Source organism: Vipera berus (genome assembly GCF_964194415.1).
Source record: "Vipera berus genome assembly, chromosome: 1".
Lineage (NCBI taxonomy): Eukaryota > Metazoa > Chordata > Lepidosauria > Squamata > Viperidae > Vipera > Vipera berus.
In genome coordinates this window covers 74,134,392-74,157,814 of record NC_138202.1, presented here as the reverse complement: position 1 = coordinate 74,157,814, position 23,423 = coordinate 74,134,392, and the positions used below count along the sequence as shown (strand labels likewise).

General features: G+C 41.7%; 1 protein-coding gene across 2 annotated transcripts in view; it reads left to right on the top strand.

Annotated features, from left to right (window-relative positions):
- Positions 1-23,423, top strand: part of PALS1 (protein associated with LIN7 1, MAGUK p55 family member) — a 78,622-nt gene that overhangs the window by 9,440 nt on the left and 45,759 nt on the right. For both annotated transcript variants that reach the window (XM_081326295.1, XM_081326296.1), the window contains exon 2: positions 18,062-18,580. In XM_081326295.1, the coding sequence (XP_081182421.1) occupies positions 18,178-18,580 (403 nt within the window). In that variant the 5' untranslated portion in view covers positions 18,062-18,177. The remainder of the gene's footprint in view (positions 1-18,061; positions 18,581-23,423) is intronic.

Sequence of the window (23,423 nt, the reverse complement as noted above, 5' to 3'; positions counted from 1 at the left end):
TAGATTCTGTCAATGTAGCCTTACAGTAAAGCCTTATAATAAAGTAGGTTTATCTGAGAGGGCTAACAGTTTACCATAGTCTCCAGAGAAGACTTCATGATAAGCACATTTGCGCTCTCGCTCTCTACTCCCCTCTCTCTTAACCTTTACTTACTTTAACCTTTATTTACTTAGATAAGTAAAGCAAACCTAACGTGTGTGTAAATAAATAAAAATGCACTTACAACTAGACCACTTCTGAACAATTTGAAAGAATCTTGAGATTACAGCCTATTGTGCCTAAATCTTTTTAAAATATCAATGCTAAGCATTTCATTCCTTTATTTAGGATTACTTTAATATGGAAATAAATTTTAGGAGAAACCCTGGAGATAGAATTGGTTTGCAAAGGGGTCCAATTGATGAGGCTTATCAATCTCTTTAAAAACTCAGATTAGCAAAGTCTTCAATTAGCATGACTTTTTTTTCTTACATTCCTTCTGTCCTTCCAGGTTTGGTTATCTTGTCTCCTGTTCCAAGAGTCTTTTTTTTTCTTCCTCTGATTGCAGTTACTCCTCACTTACCAACCATTCATTCAGCGACTGTTTAAACAGTGCTGGAAAAAAAGTTTATAGCCCATTTTTCTCAGCATCCCTCAGTCATGTGATCACCATTATAGTTAGTACATCTCCTGTGTCTGTGTTCTCCCTCTATTCTGCTTTCAAGATGGGAGGGGAGAAAATGAGCAAGCGATTTCTGTAAGTAATCTCTCCTTTGCAAGAGAGTAAGCTGTTTGATTTGTATACATAAAAGCAATGCAATCTCAATGGGAAAAGGGAGCAAACCTTTTCAGGCAAAGGAGAGGTTGGCTACATAAATTGCTTGCTCCCACCCCCAGCAGAGAGATTGGAGAAAAAGGAATTTCAAGAGAGTAAGCTGCTTGTATACCATGCCTATGGCTCCAGCCCCAGGCTGCGGCACAATCACATTGTTTTTGATGTGTATAAGACAGTAACCATGTAATTGAGAATGACAATGGGCCAGGAGGTGGTTAGAAGGAAAACAAAAGCCAGAAAGCACAGTTGCACTCATTTGATTTCCCACTTAGTGACTGGTTCACTTACCAGCAGTTGCCAGTCCCAACTAGTATCATTAAGTGAGGACTATCTCTGCTTGTTTGTAAGAGTTTAAGTAGTATTTATAGGAGTTGTAAAATACAATGCATAAATAAGTTGCAAAATACGTTGTCACAATATGAAATATTGCCATTTATGTGGATGATTTGAAAAGAGGATTAGATCAATCTATGCAAGAAAAAGCTATGAATTCCTGCTAATAATAATTATGCATTACCTTCTTAATATAAGAAAGTGTATCTCTAACGTGCTGAGAAAATGAACTTGATGATGCTCTTGCATTCATTACATACTTGTGATTTTTCATAGATGTTTGCATGGTTACTGTAAGAAGATAATGGTTATTGCTAATCTTAAAAAAGTGAATAACATGCAAGTGGTCCTTGATTTACAACCAGTTCACTTAATGACTGTTTGAAGTTGTATCAGCACGAAAAAAGTGACTTATTATCATTTTTAACATGACTGTTGCAGCATCTCTGTGGTCATGTGATCAAAATTTGGATGCTTGGCCTCTGGCATGTATTTATGAAGGCAGCAGTGTCCTGGGGTTATATGATCATCTTTTGAGATCTTTTGACAAGCTCAAACTCACTGATCAACTGTGTTACCAACTTAACCGTTGTAGGAAGAAAGGTCATAAAATGGTGCAAAACTTACTTAATAACTGTGTTGTTTAGCAATAGAAATTTTGGGGTTAATTGTAGTCATAAGTCAAGGACCACCTGTATATATTTAAATATATAAATATAAAACATTCGTTAGATTTGAAATTCCAGTTCATAGTGCTGGTATTACTATAGATCAATATAAATACATTACTCAATTCTCAATTGATTTTCAGTTTGGGAATAGATTAATATTCTTGTCTGTTAATGGTTTTTGACTCGTCTACTAAGATTAGCCCAAAACTGAAAAGCTCTGAAGTCTTTATGGAGTATTTAAAGATTCATTAATAGGTCCAAGATATATTGTGCTTGACATTATGGTGAGTTAATGTGTGACTACTTCAACTATCCAACTAGAGATAGGGCGGTATGTGAGATTTGAGGATTTTTATAATATTATCTTCTTGATACTCGCTTTGGGTGTGGTGATTGAAATTGTTTGTGGCCCTGAAGGCTTTTTCAAAATAGGGTGTAAAAGTATTCAATTTATTTTTAACTGGCATGACTGGTTCCTTGCAGAATTTAGGAGGGTCCTGCAAGTAATACATCAGGCAACACCTTCAAGCTGTGCCTTCCCACACATTTAAATCAATCATATTGGAGTGCATAGAAGAGATCCAGTACCTCACTATGTTTTAGTTATTAACTGATTATATTTTTATTCTGATTTTTTAGAAATCTGCCATGTTGACTGATGTCAGTAAGAGCAATAGGCTCTAACAGGAAATCTACATCAGTGAAGGAGGGTAAAGGCAAAAGGTAGATAGGGAAGATCATTTCTAGACTGAAAATAAACAGTATTTATATCCTGTTTTAGTTTTGCTGTTCTTGTTTTAATGATTAGTGGTAGACTTTTATTCTGTGGTTATAGCCTAAATTCTCTTCTCCTTGACTCTTTCATTTTCAAGGAAAAACCTTCAAGGAGACATGATCTTGTTGGCAAAAAAGAAAAAGCAAAATCCATTCATGCTATCTGATTAATGGTTATGACAACTCTTACATGTAATTCAATTAATATATATATCAACTTAAAGTTTTTTTTTGACTACAGTTAGTTGCTGCCATTTTTTGACTAGATATCCTAGATTCTATTTTGTATACAATGCTACTTGATTTTCCACATGTAACTTCACCAAGTATATAAAGTATATTCCCAACTGGCTTGGTTTTTTTTTTTAGGTGTGTGAAGTTAAACCTATTTCAGTAAGCCTTGTAACTGATACTAGTCCACTGTTACGTCTATACGCGTTGTCTACAAGATCCTAAGACATGTTGCAACAGGAATATCAAAAAAATTGGGGACATAGAAGTGGTTTGCTAGCCCCGGGAAAAAATATAATATATACTTGCAAAAATGGTGGGAGAGGAGAAGAGATAAGTAGGTGTAATTTGCCCTTTGTCATAAAGGGATTTTATCACTTTTTTGCTATCTTTGTATCACTGCTGTCATACATACATAGAGACAATTTCAGACTTTTTTAAGAAGTAATCTAGCATTTTGGCAGGCTGCTTGTCCTCTCTGAGTGATGGGTTCAAGACGGTATGACTTCAGTCTTCTCATTTAGTTACAGTGCTTTTATCATTGCAATATCAGATTGGCTGGGGAAGTATATATTCTGGTACATTCTGATATCACTTTGTGAAAATACAGTGTAAGTAGTTCCCTGTGGCTGATCTACGAAGGGTTTGTAGCCTGATTTCAGGAAAAAATGCTTTAGATATTGACTTTCTTTTACTACTTGAGAGCAAAGTTCTTTTTCTCTGGGGCAGAAAAAATGATACATAAGAGAAAGGTAATCGTGTCTGAGGCTTGTAAAAATAATTGATCTCATTGCACACTATGAAAGTTCTACTCAGTACAAAACAAGTTAGACAATTAGCCACTCCTAATTGAAATAGGATAAGTGATCAAATGGCTGAAAGTTCCTTTCTTATGAAATTATAAAATATTCAGGAGTGTCCCAAGAAATAAATATAGTGCTCTTTATTTTGCCTTGCAGATATAGAAGAACATAATTATTTCCCAAGTTTTATTGTCTGGCTGTTTTATGCCACCCCAAATCTTCATTACAGTGGGCAGCCTTCCAAGTTTCACAATTGCCAAACTCATACAGAAAGAGAAATAGTAATCTGTTAAATTTATTCCTGTTCCTGTTATTCCCTACTCTTGTTATACTTGCTAAATGAAGTGGATCACAATTATAATACGTTCAAAGGTTGATAGGCAGTCATCTTTTGCAGATGCATCTTACCAATTCACTGAGCCTGGAGGACAGAAGAAATTTCTGCCTGTTCTGTTACATTGTCAGAAAGAATTTGTTGGATTATTCTGAGACAGTTACCTTGTTGTACCTTAAGAGCTATGATAACATTAATTGCTCTTTAGGTAGGTTGAAGTCATGACTAGGGCCAAGTTTTTTTAAAACATTACTTCCAAGATGGGATACTACTTCCTGGAAATCTTCTGCAATGTACTAAATTTTAAAGACGCTTTCTCATCCCACTAAATAAGTTCAACCTAAAATCAGTCAGTCTATCATCTATCTATCGCTAGGAAATTTTCACCGATAAAATTCTGATCTTCAAACTTATTTTTTTTAAAAAATGACAAATTTGGGAGAAAGTTAGCTTTATTAGTATGCTAATAGAAGAGGTGGTTTAGTTTGTTCACATTCAGTAGAAGTCCATTGATTGTATTACAGATAATTGCAGAAAAATGTTACACTATAATCATTAAAAGAGTCTAGAGTCTTCATCCAGCTATAATTGAATAAGTATAATTTAGGTTGGAAGTGTCTTTTGCTTCTATCCTGTGAAGATTTACTTATTTTCCCCTGCTGATCATAGTAAACAATTTGATTGCATCCATTCATATATACCGGTACTTATTAACAGAATTGAGTCCAAAATGTCTGTTGCTAGGTGAGACATTTGTTAAGTAGGTTTTGCCCCATTTTATGAACTTTCTTGCTACAGTTGTTCAGTGAATCACTGCAGTTCTTAAGTTAGTAACACAGTTGTTAAGTGAATCTGGCTTCCCCATTGACTTTTGCTTGTCAGAAGGTTACAAAAGGTGATCACATGATCCCAGGACACTGCAGCTGTCATAGATCTGAGTCAGTTGCCAAGCATCTGAATTTTGATCAGGTGACCATGGGGATGCCACAATGGTGGTAAATGTGAAAAATTATCTTAAATCACTTTTTCAGTGCCATTATAACTTCAGTCACTAAATGAATTGTTATAAGTCAGGGAAGAATTGAATTGGTTTATGAAAAATTATAGTCCAAAATATCTGGAGAGCACTACATTGCCTTCTCCTGATCTAGATAGTTATTTCTTCACATGCCTTTTTGAAGGGCGGTAAGGAATTCGACAATTATTTAGAACAATGTAAACTATATTTGATAATATCAAATACAATTTCATTGGATTTTTTCCTAAAGATTGAAAAAACAGAATTAGTCTGTTTATGCTTAAAATACAAATTATCCAGGATGGATAATTATTTAATGGCGTTTCTTTGCAGTGAAAATTATTTGGTAAATGTTTTGAATTTTTTATTTTGTATATATAGATAAATTCTATATTCAATTTATAATGCAAGTATCTGCTTGAAAGAAACAGCCAAATGTTTAAGATTTCACTATTTAAGATTTCAGTAATGTCTATTCAGCATTTATATAACTGATACATTATTTTGGATTGCATCTATTTTTAAGTATAACATAAAATGAATTCTCACCTGGGTCATTAAGTCTCAAATGACTGACATAAATAGAGCAAATATTTTATGTGCTGTTCTTCAGAGGTTTTGGTATCATTACTTCTACTTACTAGGGTGTTTTAGCCATTTGCCAAAGGACTTGATAACTGCTAGAAGTATGCTGTATTGTATAACATCTAGGGTTTGGGGTGTTTTTTTTAGTTTAAAAGGTTAATCTCCTGAAATGTTAGGAGAACCTTAGTGAGAAAGGAAAGGCTTGATACAACTTCATGATGTATTTTTTTCCCCCTTTAGTAGCTGGGAAAGCTGTTGCTATAGAAACAAACACTCAGTTTCAAAGAGTGCCAAAGGAATGCTAATCTGGCCTAAATGAGAAGTTCCAGCTGCTACCTAAAGGTGGAAAGGCGTAAGAGAAGGGGGGGAAAGAATAAAATAGCATACCATTGTTTCAACATTTTTATTTATTCATTTGTATCCCACCTTTATTGTTTATAACTTAAGGCACTAAACACACCTTTCTTCTATTTTCTCCACAATGACAACTCTTTGCAATGCTGGTATTTTATATTGATAGTAAATACTGTAGTAGCAGAAAATAAATCCTTGTTAATTTAGGTATTTCCTGCCACCTAAATTAATGTAAATGCAAATCAATTTCTTAGGTTGTCCTAGATTATTTATATATCCCGCCTTCATTATTTTTACAAATAATGGGACGTTCGCAGTCGGTGTTGGCAGGGGGGGAGAGGTCGACCTTGAGGCCTCTCATTTGTGGAGTTCCCCAGGGATCGGTCCTCTCGCCTCTCCTGTTCAACATCTATATGAAGCCGCTGGGTCAGATCATTCGTGGTTTTGGAGTTGGGTATCATCAGTATGCTGATGATACCCAGCTTTTCATTTCGACCCCAAACCACCCCAGTGATGCCCTCGACATGATGTCCCGTTGCCTGGAGGCGGTCCGGGTCTGGATGGGGAGGAATAGGCTTCGGCTCAACCCTGACAAGACTGAGTGGCTGTTCGTGCCGGCATCCCGGGAAATTCAGATTACTCCATCTCTTGCCATGGGGGTGAGCTATTGCCCCCCCCCGTAGATAGGGCGCACAACTTGGGGGTCCTCCTAGACTCACAGCTCTCTTTAGAAGATCATATTGGAGCTGTGACTAGGGGCGCTTTTGCCCAGGTCCGCCTGGTGCGCCAGTTGCGGTCCTATCTGGACCGGGATGCCTTGCGTACAGTCACTCGTGCGCTCGAGACCTCTTGTTTGGATTACTGTAACGCTCTCTACATGGGGCTGCCCTTGAAGACCACTCGGAGGCTCCAACTGGTGCAGAATGCAGCCGCGCGAGTTGTGTTGGGAGTTGGGTGAGATTCAAGGTGTTGGTAATGACCTACAAAGCCCTACATGGCATGGGTCCGGATTACCTACGGCAACACCTGCGGCCAGCGTCAACTTCCCTCTGTCCAGTGCGCTCCCACAGAGAGGGCCTCCTCAGGGTGCCTCAGATCAAAGAATGTTGACTGGTGGCCCCCAGGGGGAGGGCGTTCTCTGTGGGCACGCCAGACCTGTGGAACCGCTTGCCGGTTGAGCTCCGGATGGCCCCCGACCTTCGCTCCTTCCGGTGGGATCTAAAAACTTATTTATTTGAGCAATCCGGCCTGGTTTGATGGGTTTGGGATTGGGGTTTTAACATGGTTTTAATTATTGTATATATCGGGCATAATATTTAATTGTTTTTTAACTTTTGTACTTTGTTTTTTAATATTTATTGCCCTGTACACCGCCCTGAGTCCTTCGGGAGAAGGGCAGTATAAAAATTTAATATATATAAATATATAAATATACAAGTAAGTCAAAGTGGTGAACATACTCAGCACACCTTCCTCCTCCTATTTTCCCCACAACAACCTCCCCTGTGAGGTAGGTTGGGCTGAGAGAGAGTGACTGGTCCAGAGTCACCTAGCTGGCTTTCATGGTTAAGCCAGGACCTGAATTTACGCTCTCCTGCTTTCTAGCCTGGTGCCTTAAGCACCAGACTAAACAGACTCCAGATTAGTAAAATTAACAGCAAACAAATCTGACTAGGTCACAGGGATAGGCAACCTTGGCTCTTTTATGACTCGTGGACTTCAACAGTTGAAGTCCACGAGTCATAAAAGAGCCAAGGTTGCCTACCCCTGGACTAGGACCTTAGCTCTTTTTACAAATGCTGAATTTGATTCAGCTCAATTAATGCTTTTTTTATCTTCCATAGATAAATTTTAATCTTCCATAGATAAACTACTGTGGCGTTTCTTGTTAGAGTAATTACTAAAGGCAGATTGTGCTGATTATATTGTGGTTAAATAAAATGTTCATGAGTCTGTTAAATTTTGAAGAGATATCTCATATATTACAAAATATTTTCTATTTCCAAATATTTATTACACTTAAAAAAGGAAAAGTATACTTAAAAGATAGCTAAAGATTATCTTTTTTAAACTTTTCTACAAATTACATGTAATAATTTGTTATGTATGAAGGCTTACAGTTGCTATTGCCTATTTACTGGATATAAAAATCTTCCTCCTATAAAATTTGACATATCTGTCTGCCTAAATATTATTTACATTTATTTTAAGAGGTCCAAAATGGGAAAGGCAGATCATTTTCAAATTCTGCTGAATCTGTAGAACCAAAATATAGCACAAGCTTTCAACAAACTACAGGGAGTGCAGAATTATTAGGCAAGTTGTATTTGTGAGGATTAATTTTATTATTGAACAACAACCATGTTCTCAATGAACCCAAAAAACTCATTAATATCAAAGCTGAATATTTTTGGAAGTAGTTTTTAGTTTGTTTTTAGTTATAGCTATTTTAGGGGGATATCTGTGTGTGCAGGTGACTATTACTGTGCATAATTATTAGGCAACTTAACAAAAAACAAATATATACCCATTTCAATTATTTATTTTTACCAGTGAAACCAATATAACATCTCAACATTCACAAATATACATTTCTGACATTCAAAAACATAACAAAAACAAATCAGTGACCAATATAGCCACCTTTCTTTGCAAGGACACTCAAAAGCCTGCCATCCATGGATTCTGTCAGTGTTTTGATCTGTTCACCATCAACATTGCGTGCAGCAGCAACCACAGCCTCCCAGACACTGTTCAGAGAGGTGTACTGTTTTCCCTCCTTGTAAATCTCACATTTGATGATGGACCACAGGTTCTCAATGGGGTTCAGATCAGGTGAACAAGGAGGCCATGTCATTAGATTTCCTGCTTTTATACCCTTTCTTGCCAGCCACGCTGTGGAGTACTTGGACGCGTGTGATGGAGCATTGTCCTGCATGAAAATCATGTTTTTCTTGAAGGATGCAGACTTCTTCCTGTACCACTGCTTGAAGAAGGTGTCTTCCAGAAACTGGCAGTAGGACTGGGAGTTGAGCTTGACTCCATCCTCAACCCGAAAAGGCCCCACAAGCTCATCTTTGATGATACCAGCCCAAACCAGTACTCCACCTCCACCTTGCTGGCGTCTGAGTCGGACTGGAGCTCTCTGCCCTTTACCAATCCAGCCACGGGCCCATCCATCTGGCCCATCAAGACTCACTCTCATTTCATCAGTCCATAAAACCTTAGAAAAATCAGTCTTGAGATATTTCTTGGCCCAGTCTTGACGTTTCAGCTTGTGTGTCTTGTTCAGTGGTGGTCGTCTTTCAGCCTTTCTTACCTTGGCCATGTCTCTGAGTATTGCACACCTTGTGCTTTTGGGCACTCCAGTGATGTTGCAGCTCTGAAATATGGCCAAACTGGTGGCAAGTGGCATCTTGGCAGCTGCACGCTTGACTTTTCTCAGTTCATGGGCAGTTATTTTGCGCCTTGGTTTCTCCACACGCTTCTTGCGACCCTGTTGACTATTTTGAATGAAACGCTTGATTGTTCGATGATCACGCTTCAGAAGCTTTGCAATTTTAAGAGTGCTGCATCCCTCTGCAAGATATCTCACTATTTTTGACTTTTCTGAGCCTGTCAAGTCCTTCTTTTGACCCATTTTGCCAAAGGAAAGGAAGTTGCCTAATAATTATGCACACCTGATACAGGGTGTTGATGTCATTAGACCACACCCCTTCTCATTACAGAGATGCACATCACCTAATATGCTTAATTGGTAGTAGGCTTTCGAGCCTATACAGCTTGGAGTAAGACAACATGCATAAAGAGGATGATGTGGTCAAAATACTCATTTGCCTAATAATTCTGCACTCCCTGTAATTTGACCATGTAAAGAAGACCAATAATCAGATCCAAAGAAATACCCTTTCTATTCATAGGAAAAAAAATATCAGTGGCAGCTTCCTGGAAGGAAGGAAATTGGTTGTCATCAACGTCTATTTTCCTTAGCCACCACCAGAGTGACCCGTTACAGATTTGTAAACTTGATCAGTTCCTTTGAGCAACTTCTCGGAGGTATAGCGGGCTAAGCAGATATTTTTATTGTTTTAAAAAGCAGAGCTGTGTTCAAATTACAAGGAAGTAGTTTCAGGTTAAATATTAAAACCAGCTTCTTTACTGTGCAAATTGTCAGCCTACAGTATGGAGCAGGCTGCTTTATGAAGTAGTGAGTGCCTCATCAAGATCTCAAGCAGAGATCTAGCAGAGATGTAGTAGATCTTGCCCTGAGTGGGCAATTGGGCTATATATTATTTCTGTAGCCCATTCCAGATCTATGAATCTGATTCTATAAAGGTAGTTTTCGCTTAGCAACCACAATAGAGACCTGTAATTCATTTCCTAAGTGGAAAATCATGTTACTATGACAAACTAATGACCTCACTTTCCCTTTAGTCATTAAGACAAGCAACACAAGTGCTAAGCAAAAAATCTTGTGACCATAACTTATGATTTTCCTTTTGCCTTTGATCGCATGACTGCAGGACACTGCAATAGTCGTAAATGCAAGGATTGGTCACAATTTTATTTTTTTAGTACTATTGTAACTGGTTGCCGCATGAGGCTGTCAGTAAGCAAGGACTACCTATATTGACAATATCTGTACAATCTATTTTCAGAGATATTCAGTCAGAAAACACATTATGATTACTGTGGCTAAGTTTGTTCGTGACAAATTTATTTGTCATTGTTGATGCTGACTTCTGGTAATTACTGCTCTGTTTTCAAGATGCTCACAAACTGATCTCTTAAATCTGTTCTAGAGATTAAAATCTCTAGTTCCTTGGATTCTTTTGGCCCTGTCTCCCTTGAAGATAATGGTATTTGCTGTCATCCATTTGTCTTGCATTTCATTTCTTCCATCAAGATTTCTCAAGAAAATTATTGGCCAAAGTATTTCTTCAGTACTTAAGTGATAACATTAAGGATTTTCCCTACAGTTCTGAGCTAAATGCTGTGTCAATTTGTCTTCTTCTACCATCTATATGTGTCCTTTTTTATTTTTAGATTTTAGTAAGGTTTTCATATAACTAGCTGGCTTCCATTTTATTCTCCGTTAGATTTTTTTTAAATTGTCCCCCTTTTTTTAAGGACTCACATCCCTCTTGAACTTATTGTCCTATTCTCATGTAATGAAACCACTTATTGCTTAATTTTTATTAAAGTCAACATTTTGAAATTCAACAAAAATAAGTGAAGAATTCCATCATCACATTGCAACTTTCCAGTAGTGTTCCTGGAATTTCTAAAACTTTTACTGAATCTTCCCTGTTGTGTCAGTATCCATGTCAAGAATAGTTGATCCTCTTGTGCTTTCTCCAGAGTTTAGAGAAACAAAGATACTGGGATAGTTTACATTCTCTACTTCTTCCCACTTTGGAATGCCTGTTACTTGCTTTTGGAAAGCATCAACACTTCTTCTTGATAGGGCAAGTGACAATAGTTGTCAAGACCGTAGTGCTTTTATTCTTTAAATTTTTTTTAGCCCAGATGCTTTTTACAATATTGCCAAGTTCATTAATCAGGATTTATGAGCTGCAACAGTTATTTTGAATACATAGTACAAGTCTTCCTCTCATTTCTTTCCTTGAAGCTTCAGAGATTCTATTCTGAAGGGGCTTGAATGCTCTTTCTAATTTCCACTTATCCAAATGATTATCCAGATATTCTCATTATCACACTTGTCCATTGGGCCGTTCCTTTGATTGTTGCTTCTATTATGGGTTCCTGTTACAGCACCCCCTTTCTTTGTTTTTATCAATCTTATTTTTTCATATTAACTGAGGTACTGCTATTCATTTTTCAGATGCTCTGTCTCTTTCTTAAGATTTGCCATAAGTTTCCATTTGCTGCGTGTTTTCTCAGACAAGATTATAATATGCAAACTTTAGAGTTTAGAATGCAAAACTATGGTCTTGCATATATTGATTGGGTAATGATGATGACTGATGAGAACTACATCTAATCCTTATTCTATTCAATATTATGTGAACTGGAGATTATCAGATATAAACGCTCTTTTTACTCTTTTCTATTTCAGTGCATAGTATCAATTTAAAACTGACACGTTTCATTTGTAGGAAGACTATTACTCTTATTTTAAAAGGAAATATATTTACCAGGACTTTGCTACAATGAAGATAACAGTGTGCATTTGGGGTTTTTTTTTATGGTCCTTTGTCAAGACCCCACAGTGAGAGCAAAGGAGGTTTGAGCTGAAGTTCTTGAAGCTGAAGCCCAAAACTATCACTAGGGACCTTGAAATGTTAATTCCATGGTTTAAGAACGGTACTTTATACAATTAAAGCCCTGTGGCATACTAGTATGTAGTATTCCTATAGGTAAAGGTTCCCCCACACATGCGTGCTAGTCGTTTCCAACTCTAGGGGCCAGTGCTCACCTCTGTTTCAAAGCCGAAGAGCCAGCGCTTATCTGAGGACGTCTCCGTGGTCATGTGGCCGGCATGACTAGACGCCAAAGGCGCACGGAACGCTGTTAACCTCCCACCATAGCAGTCCCTATTTTTCTACTTGCATTTTTACGTGCTTTCAAACTGCTAGGTTGGCAGAAGCTGGGACGAGTAACAGGCGCTCACTCTGTTACGCGGCACTCGGGATTCGACCCGCCAAACTGCCGACCTTCTGATCGACAAGCTCAGCGTCCTAACCCACTGAGCCACCACGTCCCAGTATTCCTATAAATACTGCCTATACATGAGGATCATTTGAACTGTTGATTGCTGAACATATGTTGGTTAAGTTTGGCTTTTTACATACATCAGTTTTATAACTACATCTTAATACAGTGAAAGAGCTGTGATGGTGTAGTGGTTAGTATTGCAGGCTATATAAGTGCTATTGGTATTGGTATTGCTATTGCTATAAATTTTGTTACCACAAGCACACTTTATTATCTTATATATACAGTATATGGGAAGATGATTTGCTGTGAAGCAATAAATCCTCTCATGCAGCTCAGCAGTTTACAAAGAATACATACTGTGTTTCCCCGAAAGTAAGCTTCCCCAAAAGTAAGCCCTAGTTTGGGGGCAGGGTAGGGGAGGGTGAAGCTGCCCCACAAGTCCTGCACCTGCTTACCTTACTGGTAGGACCACCATAGCCAGGCTTCCCATGCCCCGACACTTGTTAAGCCGTGTGGGTCGTCATGTGAGTGCCGCTACTCACTGCAGGAGGTTGCACAGCGCTTCAGGCCATTGCTGTTGCTCATGGCAGGACGCTACATGGTGCTCCAGGCCGTTTCGCACCCCTGAACTAGATTATTTAGTGACAGTAATCTTGAGCCAATTTTATTACAAAAACATTTACTGAAATTACACTAAAATCAAGGATAATAAGTGTAATATAAATGAACTGAAATAAATGGCTGTATCTGTTGACATAATTATATTCACTTTTAAAAAATGTCACTCATGAAATGATGCAACAAACTGCATTTTTCAGCAAGGACATATTTTAAGGGATAGTTATTACAGCATGTGACAGCTATAAGTTAACCGTCCTGCTAACCTTGATAGATTGAAACCTGAATTGAACTTGGCAACTATAAAAGTGAGAGAAAAATGGTAAATATACTGGTAAAGTATTTCCACATTGTTTTTTGAGAAAATATATAAACATATTCATATAGTCACCAGAAGTCAAATTTGTCTTCTGGAGACTTGATTTTATTTTTCACAGATTAAATAATATTACTGCCACACAAAAAAACGACAAAAACTGTTATTACTAAAGCCTAATATAGCTGTTTTCATTTGATATTTTAAAGCCCTTTGTGAGAGATATTTCCTTACCAGGTTCCTCATTGCCTTCAAGAATAGCTGACCTAATGTACTTTTCTATTTTATATCATTAAATGCTTTATAAAATTTGCCAAATTTTAATTCCATAAGAGTCATGGGTTCTGGATGCATTCTTTAAAGTAGCCCATTTGAGGTACCTTAGTTTTAAATTGTTGCGCTGCAATTCATCACTTTGCCAATACAAGGAGGAGAGTTTTAGTAGTTAGTTGTAGTAGTTAGTAGTGTATTAAATAATAGCTGTCTGCGTTTATTGGCTATAGTAGCAAATAAAATATTTCAATATTTGTCCCTAGAAGCAGTGTGATCACATGCCAGTTCTCAAGGGACAGTCAGATAGTGGCCACCACTTTTATTCTATGAACATGTGATAATGTTCTATTAAAAACAAACAGTGGACTATATGGTCCTTCATCTAATGTAGAAAGCGAATGTTAATACGTGAACAGGGAGATGCATTTTTATCTTTTAATGAATTAAATTTAGTTGATGACAATAAAAGATGTGCTGAAATCAAGTAGAATTTTCAAAACAAACCATCCTTTTAAACTAAGGAACAACTGTTAAACAAATGGGAGTAAAGGAAGTTGATTGCTATAAATAAGCAATTGTTTTATTAAGTGTTTTTATGCTGTAGTGATCCCCATGGTTTTGTTTTTCCAATCAGCATGTATTAATAAAATGGATAGGATAGCACACAGTGATAAAGTGACATTTACAAAAAAGACTTTCCTATAGCATAACATAAAGCATATTCTAATGTTTGTTGTATGTATTAATATTTTATAATCAGAACTAGAAACTCCTTGTACAACGTGCAAAGAGAAAAAGATATATCTGTTTGAAAGCAGAGAAAAAATGCTCTTAAAACGTTTTATTAATAAGATGAAATAAACACACTTTAAATAAGGACCAGAACATGTTTTCCTAAAGTACCGTATATACTTGAGTATAAGCCGACTCGAGTATAAGCCGAGACCCCCAATTTCACCCCCCAAAACTGGAAAAAGTTATTGACTCGAGTATAAGCCGATCCGCCGTTCTGCAAGCCTGAATACACAGGAATACCCTGTGTGGCCGCGGCTCGTCGGCAGGTCTCCGTTCCTCCTGCCGACCTTTGGGGAGGTTTGGGCGCCTCCCCAAACCTCCCCAAACGTCGGCAGGTCTCCGTTCCTCCTGCCGACCTTTGGGGAGGTTTGGGCGCCTCCCCAAACCTCCCCAAACCTCGGCAGGTCTCCGTTCCTCCTGCCGACCTTTGGGGAGGTTTGGGCGCCTCCCCAAACCTCCCCAAACCTCGGCAAGTCTCCGTTCCTCCTGCCGACCTTTGGGGAGGTTTGGGCGCCTCCCCAAACCTCGGCAGGTCTCCGTTCCTCCGCGCAGACCTGCCGACCTTTGGGGAGGTTTGGGCGCCTCCCCAAACGTCCCCAAACCTCGGCAGGTCTCCGTTCCTGTTTGGGGAGGTTTGGGCGCCTCCCCAAACCTCCCCAAACCTCGGCAGGTCTCCGTTCCTCCGCGCAGACCTGCCGACGTTTGGGGAGGTTTGGGCGCCTCCCCAAACCTCCCCAAACCTCGGCAGGTCTCCGTTCCTGTTTGGGGAGGTTTGGGCGCCTCCCCAAACCTCCCCAAACCTCGGCAGGTCTCCGTTCCTCCGCGCAGACCTGCCGACCTTTGGGGAGGTTTGGGCGCCTCCCCAAACGTCCCCAAACCTCGGCAGGTCTCCGTTCCTGTTTGGGGAGGTTTGGGCGCCTCCCCAAACCTCCCCAAACCTCGGCAGGTCTCCGTTCCTCCGCGCAGACCTGCCGACCTTTGGGGAGGTTTGGGCGCCTCCCCAAACGTCCCCAAACCTCGGCAGGTCTCCGTTCCTGTTTGGGGAGGTTTGGGCGCCTCCCCAAACCTCCCCAAACCTCGGCAGGTCTCCGTTCCTCCGCGCAGACCTGCCGACCTTTGGGGAGGTTTGGGCGCCTCCCCAAACGTCCCCAAACCTCGGCAGGTCTCCGTTCCTGTTTGGGGAGGTTTGGGCGCCTCCCCAAACCTCCCCAAACCTCGGCAGGTCTCCGTTCCTCCGCGCAGACCTGCCGACCTTTGGGGAGGTTTGGGCGCCTCCCCAAACCTCCCCAAACCTCGGCAGGTCTCCGTTCCTGTTTGGGGAGGTTTGGGCGCCTCCCCAAACCTCCCCAAACCTCGGCAGGTCTCCGTTCCTCCGCGCAGACCTGCCGACGTTTGGGGAGGTTTGGGGAGGCGCCCAAACCTCCCCAAAGGTCGGCAGGAAGAACGGAGACCTGCCGAGGTTTGGGGAGGTTTGGGGAGGCGCCCAAACCTCCCCAAAGGTCGGCAGGTCTGCGCGGAGGAACGGAGACCTGCCGAGGTTTGGGGACGTTTGGGGAGGTGCCCAAACCTCCCCAAACAGGAACGGAGACCTGCCGAGGTTTGGGGACGTTTGGGGAGGCGCCCAAACCTCCCCAAAGGTCGGCAGGTCTGCGCGGAGGAACGGAGACCTGCCGAGGTTTGGGGAGGTTTGGGGAGGCGCCCAAACCTCCCCAAACAGGAACGGAGACCTGCCGAGGTTTGGGGACGTTTGGGGAGGCGCCCAAACCTCCCCAAAGGTCGGCAGGTCTGCGCGGAGGAACGGAGACCTGCCGAGGTTTGGGGAGGTTTGGGGCGGCGCCCAAACCTCCCCAAACAGGAACGGAGACCTGCCGAGGTTTGGGGACGTTTGGGGAGGCGCCCAAACCTCCCCAAAGGTCGGCAGGTCTGCGCGGAGGAACGGAGACCTGCCGAGGTTTGGGGAGGTTTGGGGAGGCGCCCAAACCTCCCCAAACAGGAACGGAGACCTGCCGAGGTTTGGGGACGTTTGGGGAGGCGCCCAAACCTCCCCAAAGGTCGGCAGGTCTGCGCGGAGGAACGGAGACCTGCCGAGGTTTGGGGAGGCGCCCAAACCTCCCCAAACAGGAACGGAGACCTGCCGAGGTTTGGGGAGGCGCCCAAACCTCCCCAAAGGTCGGCAGGTCTGCGCGGAGGAACGGAGACCTGCCGAGGTTTGGGGAGGCGCCCAAACCTCCCCAAAGGTCGGCAGGAGGAACGGAGACCTGCCGAGGTTTGGGGAGGCGCCCAAACCTCCCCAAAGGTCGGCAGGAGGAACGGAGACCTGGGGAGGTTTGGGGAGGCGCCCAAACCTCCCCAAAGGTCGGCAGGAGGAACGGAGACCTGCCGAGGTTTGGGGAGGCGCCCAAACCTCCCCAAAGGTCGGCAGGAGGAACGGAGACCTGCCGAGGTTTGGGGAGGCGCCCAAACCTCCCCAAAGGTCGGCAGGAGGAACGGAGACCTGCCGAGGTTTGGGGAGGCGCCCAAACCTCCCCAAAGGTCGGCAGGAGGAACGGAGACCTGCCGAGGTTTGGGGAGGTTTGGGGAGGCGCCCAAACCTCCCCAAAGGTCGGCAGGAGGAACGGAGACCTGCCGACGTTTGGGGAGGTTTGGGGAGGCGCCCAAACCTCCCCAAACGTCGGCAGGTCTGCGCGGAGGAACGGAGACCTGCCGAGGTTTGGGGAGGCGCCCAAACCTCCCCAAACGTCGGCAAGTCTCCGTTCCTCCGCGCCCTGCCTGCCTGCTTCTTTCCGCTGCGGAAAGAAGCAGGCAGGCAAGGCGCGGAGTTTGGGGAGGTGCGCGCGCACCTCCCCAAACCTCCCCAAACTTCGGCAGGTCTCGGACGGCGGTGGCTTGGGAGAGGTGCGGGCGATCCCGGAAGCACCAAAGCCTCGGCCGCGCACAAGTCCTCGGTAAGTTTTTTTTGTTGACTGGAGTATAAGCCGAAGTGGAATTTTTCAGCCCAAAAAGTGGGCTGAAAAATTCGGCTTATACTCAAGTATATACGGTAATAACTTTTGTACATAAGAAATATATAAAATGAAGGCAAAAACTGTGCCACGAAACAGTTGTGAAATAAAATACCGTACACCTAATCCAAATACAGGTAACTTGAAAATGTGTCTCCATGCATTTTCTCCTAGACATTTCCAGATTTTCATGGGTTTAAAGTGAGTTTGGAGTTGAGGCTTCCCCATTGCAATTTAATTATAGCACATAGAATGTTCTTTCCAATTTTAATTTAGTTTGCTCCCCTAAACAGAAGTAGCTTTTTACTTGAGAGTTGGGAACAAGGAAATTTGGTATACCTTGACATAGAGTTTTGCTCTAGAAAATTAAGGTACATACAATATTAAATATAAGAATTAGGTTTTCTACATTAACTTTATTCATTTTAATATAATCTACATTTATTTTATTTTTTCAGATTTCTTCCTGGTGATATCTTTTCATTTTCCTCCGATAATGCATAAGAAGAATTATTTAACATTATAATGGATTTTAAGTGGAACTACCAAGAAAAGAAGTGTTATAATAAAATTTATGTCTGACAAGCCATACAGCTTCTCACATAGAACAATGACAACTTCTCATATGAATGGACATGTAACAGAAGATTCAGACAGTGAAACAAAAATTATGGATCTTGCACCTCTTGAAGAATCTCAGAAACACAGGGAGATGGCTGTGGATTGCCCAGGTGATCTAGGCAACCGCATGATGCCATTACGGCGGAGTGCTCAACTTGAACGGATCCGACAGCAGCAAGAGGACCTAAGACGAAGACGGGAAGAAGATGGAAAAAAACAAGAACTTGATCTTAATTCTTCTATGAGACTGAAGAAGCTGGCACAAATTCCTCCCAAGACTGGAATAGACAATCCTATGTTTGACACAGGAGAAGGAGTAACTCTGGAGAGTCCGCATTGTGCTGTGAAAGTCCTAGGTACGTATTTTTTTAAGTAGAACAATTTATTTTATATGCAATGGAACTTTTAGTGCTTCTAAAAGAATATTTAATTAGGCTTGAGAGATTATGTCTATACAGATAGTCCTCATTTACAGACATAATTGGGGCTGAGCAACTCTGTGGGTAAGCAATGTGATCACAAAGTGAAACATAATGTCTCATCTTTATCTTGTATAAGAAATGCAGGAACTAGGAAAGGGGATATTATTAATTTAATATTTAAACAAAATTAAAAGCTTTAAACCAGGGGTAGGCAACCTCAGCTCTTTTATGACTCATGGACTTCAACTCCCAGAATTCCTGAGTCAGCATATGCTGACTCAGGAATTCTGGGAGTTGAAGTCCATGAGTCATAAAGGAGCCGAGGTTGCCTACCCCTGCTTTAAACAAATACAGAGTTATGTAGTTCTAGCCCAGTACTGGGCCATGTTAATGGCAGAGATATTTCTGATGAGCAAGTCATTCTGTGTGCAAGTCAGTCCCAGAGGGCAGTATAAAAGATGTTTAGTTGCTTGAATAGTGTAATCTTTGGTTCTAGTCAGATCAGTGTGCAGCCTGTTTAAACATCTCCAGACCTTCTACTCCTCCTTCTCACGTCCAGGCAGCTCCTCAAGCCGTTCTATCCAATTATGAAGATGTTTTATTCGAGATTTCCATCTTTTTAACTATTCTGAGGTGTAGTAACCATCTCCTCAGAGCAGTCTAAAAAACTCCTTGCAGGAAATGTCTCTTGTAAACATAGTATGACCACACTAACTTCTGATGTCAGTTCCAGCTACAGTCATTAAGTGAATCACCTGTAGTCATTAAGCATTTGTCTGACTTGCAACTTCCTGCTGGCTTCCCCATTGCTTCTTAGAAGCCTTTTGTGAAGTTGTACTTGGCAGTCACACGACTGTGGGAATTTGAATGGTTGCTGAATGAGCAGCTGGCAAGCAAGGACTGTCTAATAAAAAGCTAGTTATTGAGCTAAAAACAATGTGAAAATTCAAAATAACTTGTATGATTTATATGATAAAGAATGCTTCCTTAGGCATTAACTCTTAAGAAACTTAACATTATGTTTTAATAAAATTGTCTTGTGTTTTGTCTCAGAAATTTATTGATTTGAAGTAGCTCACCATGAATTAGCAATTCACAAATAGAAGAATTGCTATAATAAAGAAATATATGGAAATCTGTATATCAGCAAAATAATATTTCGTCTAGAATAGAAATCAAGAAACCATGAGCTCAAGTCCCGCCTTAGCCATGAAAGTCGCCTGAATGACCTTGGGCCAGTCACACACACACACACACACACACAGACCAACTCGCCTCACAAAGTTGTTGTGGGGGAAATAGGAGGAAGAAGATGTGTTGGATGTTTCTCATCTTAAATGCATGATTCTGGTTGACAACAGAATAAAAGCACTTGAAAAACTAAATTAAGAAAAATATGCTTAAATCTCTCATTAACATTAGTGCTTAGTAATTTATGGATCCTACTGTGATTTGCATTAGTTTTTTAAAAATGTGATTTATTGCTGTCATATTTTAGCTGGTTTGAAGAATGATGTTTGGAAAGGTACTTGATTGTTTTATATTAAAATCCAATATAGCTTGTTTGCTTTTCCATTACTGAATTGTTGTTGTTGGACTTTCCTAAGCTAGCTGGAAACATAGTTGGGCAAAGTTCTAATCATAAGTTAAACCTAACTCTAGCTTATATTTGGAATATTTTGTCTACCCTGGGAAATGTTTTTGGAAGAAATTAACTGCTTATTTATTGAAAAGATTTATGAGGCTTCCTCTTCACAGTTTGTGATTCTAAGTTGCATAAAAAAGTTCTTTTTTAAAAATAAACATATTGCAAAAGTAAGAAAATAACTTTTTCCTTTTCCTATTTTAATAAGGACAGTTATTCATTTTCAGTTCAGACAAGATGAATTCTAAATTTAATGCCTTAATAAGAATATTTTGGCATTGAAGACCTAACAGCTGATCAATTAGACCAGGGGTGTCAAACTTGATTTCATTGAAGGCCGCATCAGCATTGTGGTGCCCTCAATGGGGCAGGGTGGGCATGTCCTGGGTGGGCATGGCTGCAGTGGTGATGACTGGGTGGGTGTGGCCACCTTGATGTTGCTCATGGGGGGATACCTATGGGGGCTGGGCAGGGTTGGGGGAGATCGAGGGGATCTCTTGCGGTTGGAGAGCAGGTCGCTGCTGGTCATCTCCTTGGCCCCTCGCAGAACTTGCCCGTGACCTGTGCATGGAGCCTGTTCCCCTCGCACACCAGATGCACCTTGGCCCTACCTCAGGCTGTTGCTGCCAGCAGCTCACACAGGTCCATTAGGCCGCCGCCACCCAGAGTAGCAGGCCCACCCAGCACAAATGAGGTAAAGCGGCCAGCTAGGAAGTTTGAGTAGAGATGGTAGAGCACATCCATGCTCAGCAAGCCAAAGGCCACCCGAGCCAGGAAAGCCAGATCCCCATCAGCCCCATGGCCTCACAGTCCCAGCCAGGATTGTGTGCCTCACCCCATCTCTGCTGGCCCAGGGCGTGCTCTACCATCTCTACCCACGGGCTTCCTAGATGACTGCCTCACCTTCATGTTGGGCACACCTGCTGCTCCAGGCTGTGGTCTAATGGACCTGTGCAAGCGGCTGTGGCGGGTACTGAGGTGTGCGAGGGGAATGCACTCCACCCGCGGGCCAAGGGCAAGACCCGCAAGGGAGCTGAGGAGATGACCAGTGGCAACCTGATCTTCAATCAAAAAGAAATGGGACAGAGTGGGCTTGGCTGGCAGCCCACGTCACGTGCGCCCCCCCTGACTCCGCATGCTGCCGTTGCCATCACAGTGTTGCTGCTGGAGGGCTGGCCCAGTATTCACAGAGGGCTACATAGCCCCTGCTGCCATACACCGTTGGTCCCCGCACGCTTACCATCTCCTGTGCGCACACCGTGGGGGCCACCAGGTTGGCTGGGGCCAGGGTAGCGGGGGCCAGTCCCTTGTCATCTCTGGCGCATCACCGTGGGCTGAATATCGGCCAATCACAGGCTGTATCCAGCCTTCTATTTAACATGTCTGAGTTAGGCTATTTTGTTCCTGTTGGATGGTCTGATAATTCGAACTGGGACCATTGAAACAATCTACTGGTAGTCCTTGATTTTCCACCACAATTCAGCCCAAAATGTCTAGCTAAGCAAGACAGTTGTTAAGTGGGTTTTGTCCCATTTTATGACCTTCCTTGCCACAGTTGTTAAGTGAATCACTGCAGTTGTTAAATTTTTAACATAGTTGTTCAGTGAATCTGGCTTCCTCATTGGCTTTGCTGGTCAGAGGGTCACAAAAGGTGATCACATGACCCCGGGGCACTACAACCTTCATAAATATATGTCAAGGCTCTCCAGATTTCACTTGGATTTTTCCCAGATCTCTGTGGAAATGTTCTTTTGCTTGTGACTTGTACTTTTGACTTCTACTGCTTGTCATTCACTTCTGTCTTTCCCCAAAAGAAAATTACAATGATAAAGACTTCAGTATCCCTAGAATGGCAGGCATTCCTTCCCAGTTCATACATTGCGTGAATAAAAAAAAATTATATCTCAAACTCAACAGAAGAGCCCTATCCAAAATGTTCTGAGGGAATTGCATTCTGCTGGAATAAAATGCAAACCATTTACAGTATTCCAGTTGGAAAATGATGGAAACTTTAACAAAAAGTTTTCATCATTTCCCAACTAGAATACCGTAAATGGTTTGCATTTTATGTGGCTTAAATGCCTTAAGAATAAATAGGGTAAGCTATGCAATTTGCCACCAATTTTATACATTCTTATTAATAAAATATTAGGTACTGTATTTCCCTTTCTGAAGCATTCAAGGTCTTTCGCTTGAAAAAAATATCCATCCAAATCTAAGAAAATTAGACAATTACACCATTTCAAGTGCTCTACCATCTGCACCAAAGATTATCAAAATAGGTTGGTCTTAACATAAAATGCAAGCAAGGTGGGGAGTTCCATACTGGAGGGCAAGATATTCCATAATGTGGAAATTTAGAAACTTTGAAACTCCAGGCTCCCGCTTTTTACCTTAGGTGGCAAAGAAATCTGAAGTAGTTCCTCAAAGGGCTGATTCAGGTCAAAAGAGAGTATTAATGTAGGCTAGAAAACTTAACACCTTGAATCTAGAAATCTATTGGTAGTCAGAGCAGTGACTTTAGCATGAGGCATAACACTACTAAATCTACTCCCACCCAGGTCTCCTATTTTGAATTAGTTGCAGCTTCTGAATTAATATTCATTAAAAGCCCATGCAAATTCCATTAACAAGATGATGAGAGCATGAATATCACAAATGGGAAAGACCCACAACTGGTAGGCCAGAGCTTTCATCTGGTCCTTGAGAAAAATTTAATTAGGTTTGCAGGGATCTGCAAAGACAAATGTCCGATGTATTTATTTTATTTATTTTATTTATTTGTTTTTATAAACCGCCCTTCTCCCGAGGGACTCGGGGCGGTGTACAGAGTAAGGTAGGTATACAGATTGAACAATAGTGAAAAACAATAGTAAAAACAAACTGGGGCCCCAATTAGAGCTATCAGGCCAGGCCGGACTGCTGGAACAGGTAAGTTTTTAAGTCGCGCCGGAAGGTGCGGAGGTCGGGGGCCATCCGGATTTCGGTTGGCAAGCAGTTCCAGAGGGCTGGTGCACCCACTGAGAATGCCCTCCCCCTGGGGGCCACCAGCCGACATTCCTTGAGCGGTGGCACCCTGAGGAGGCCCTCTCTGTGGGAGCGCACAGGACGGTGGGGTGTTGACATTGGCAG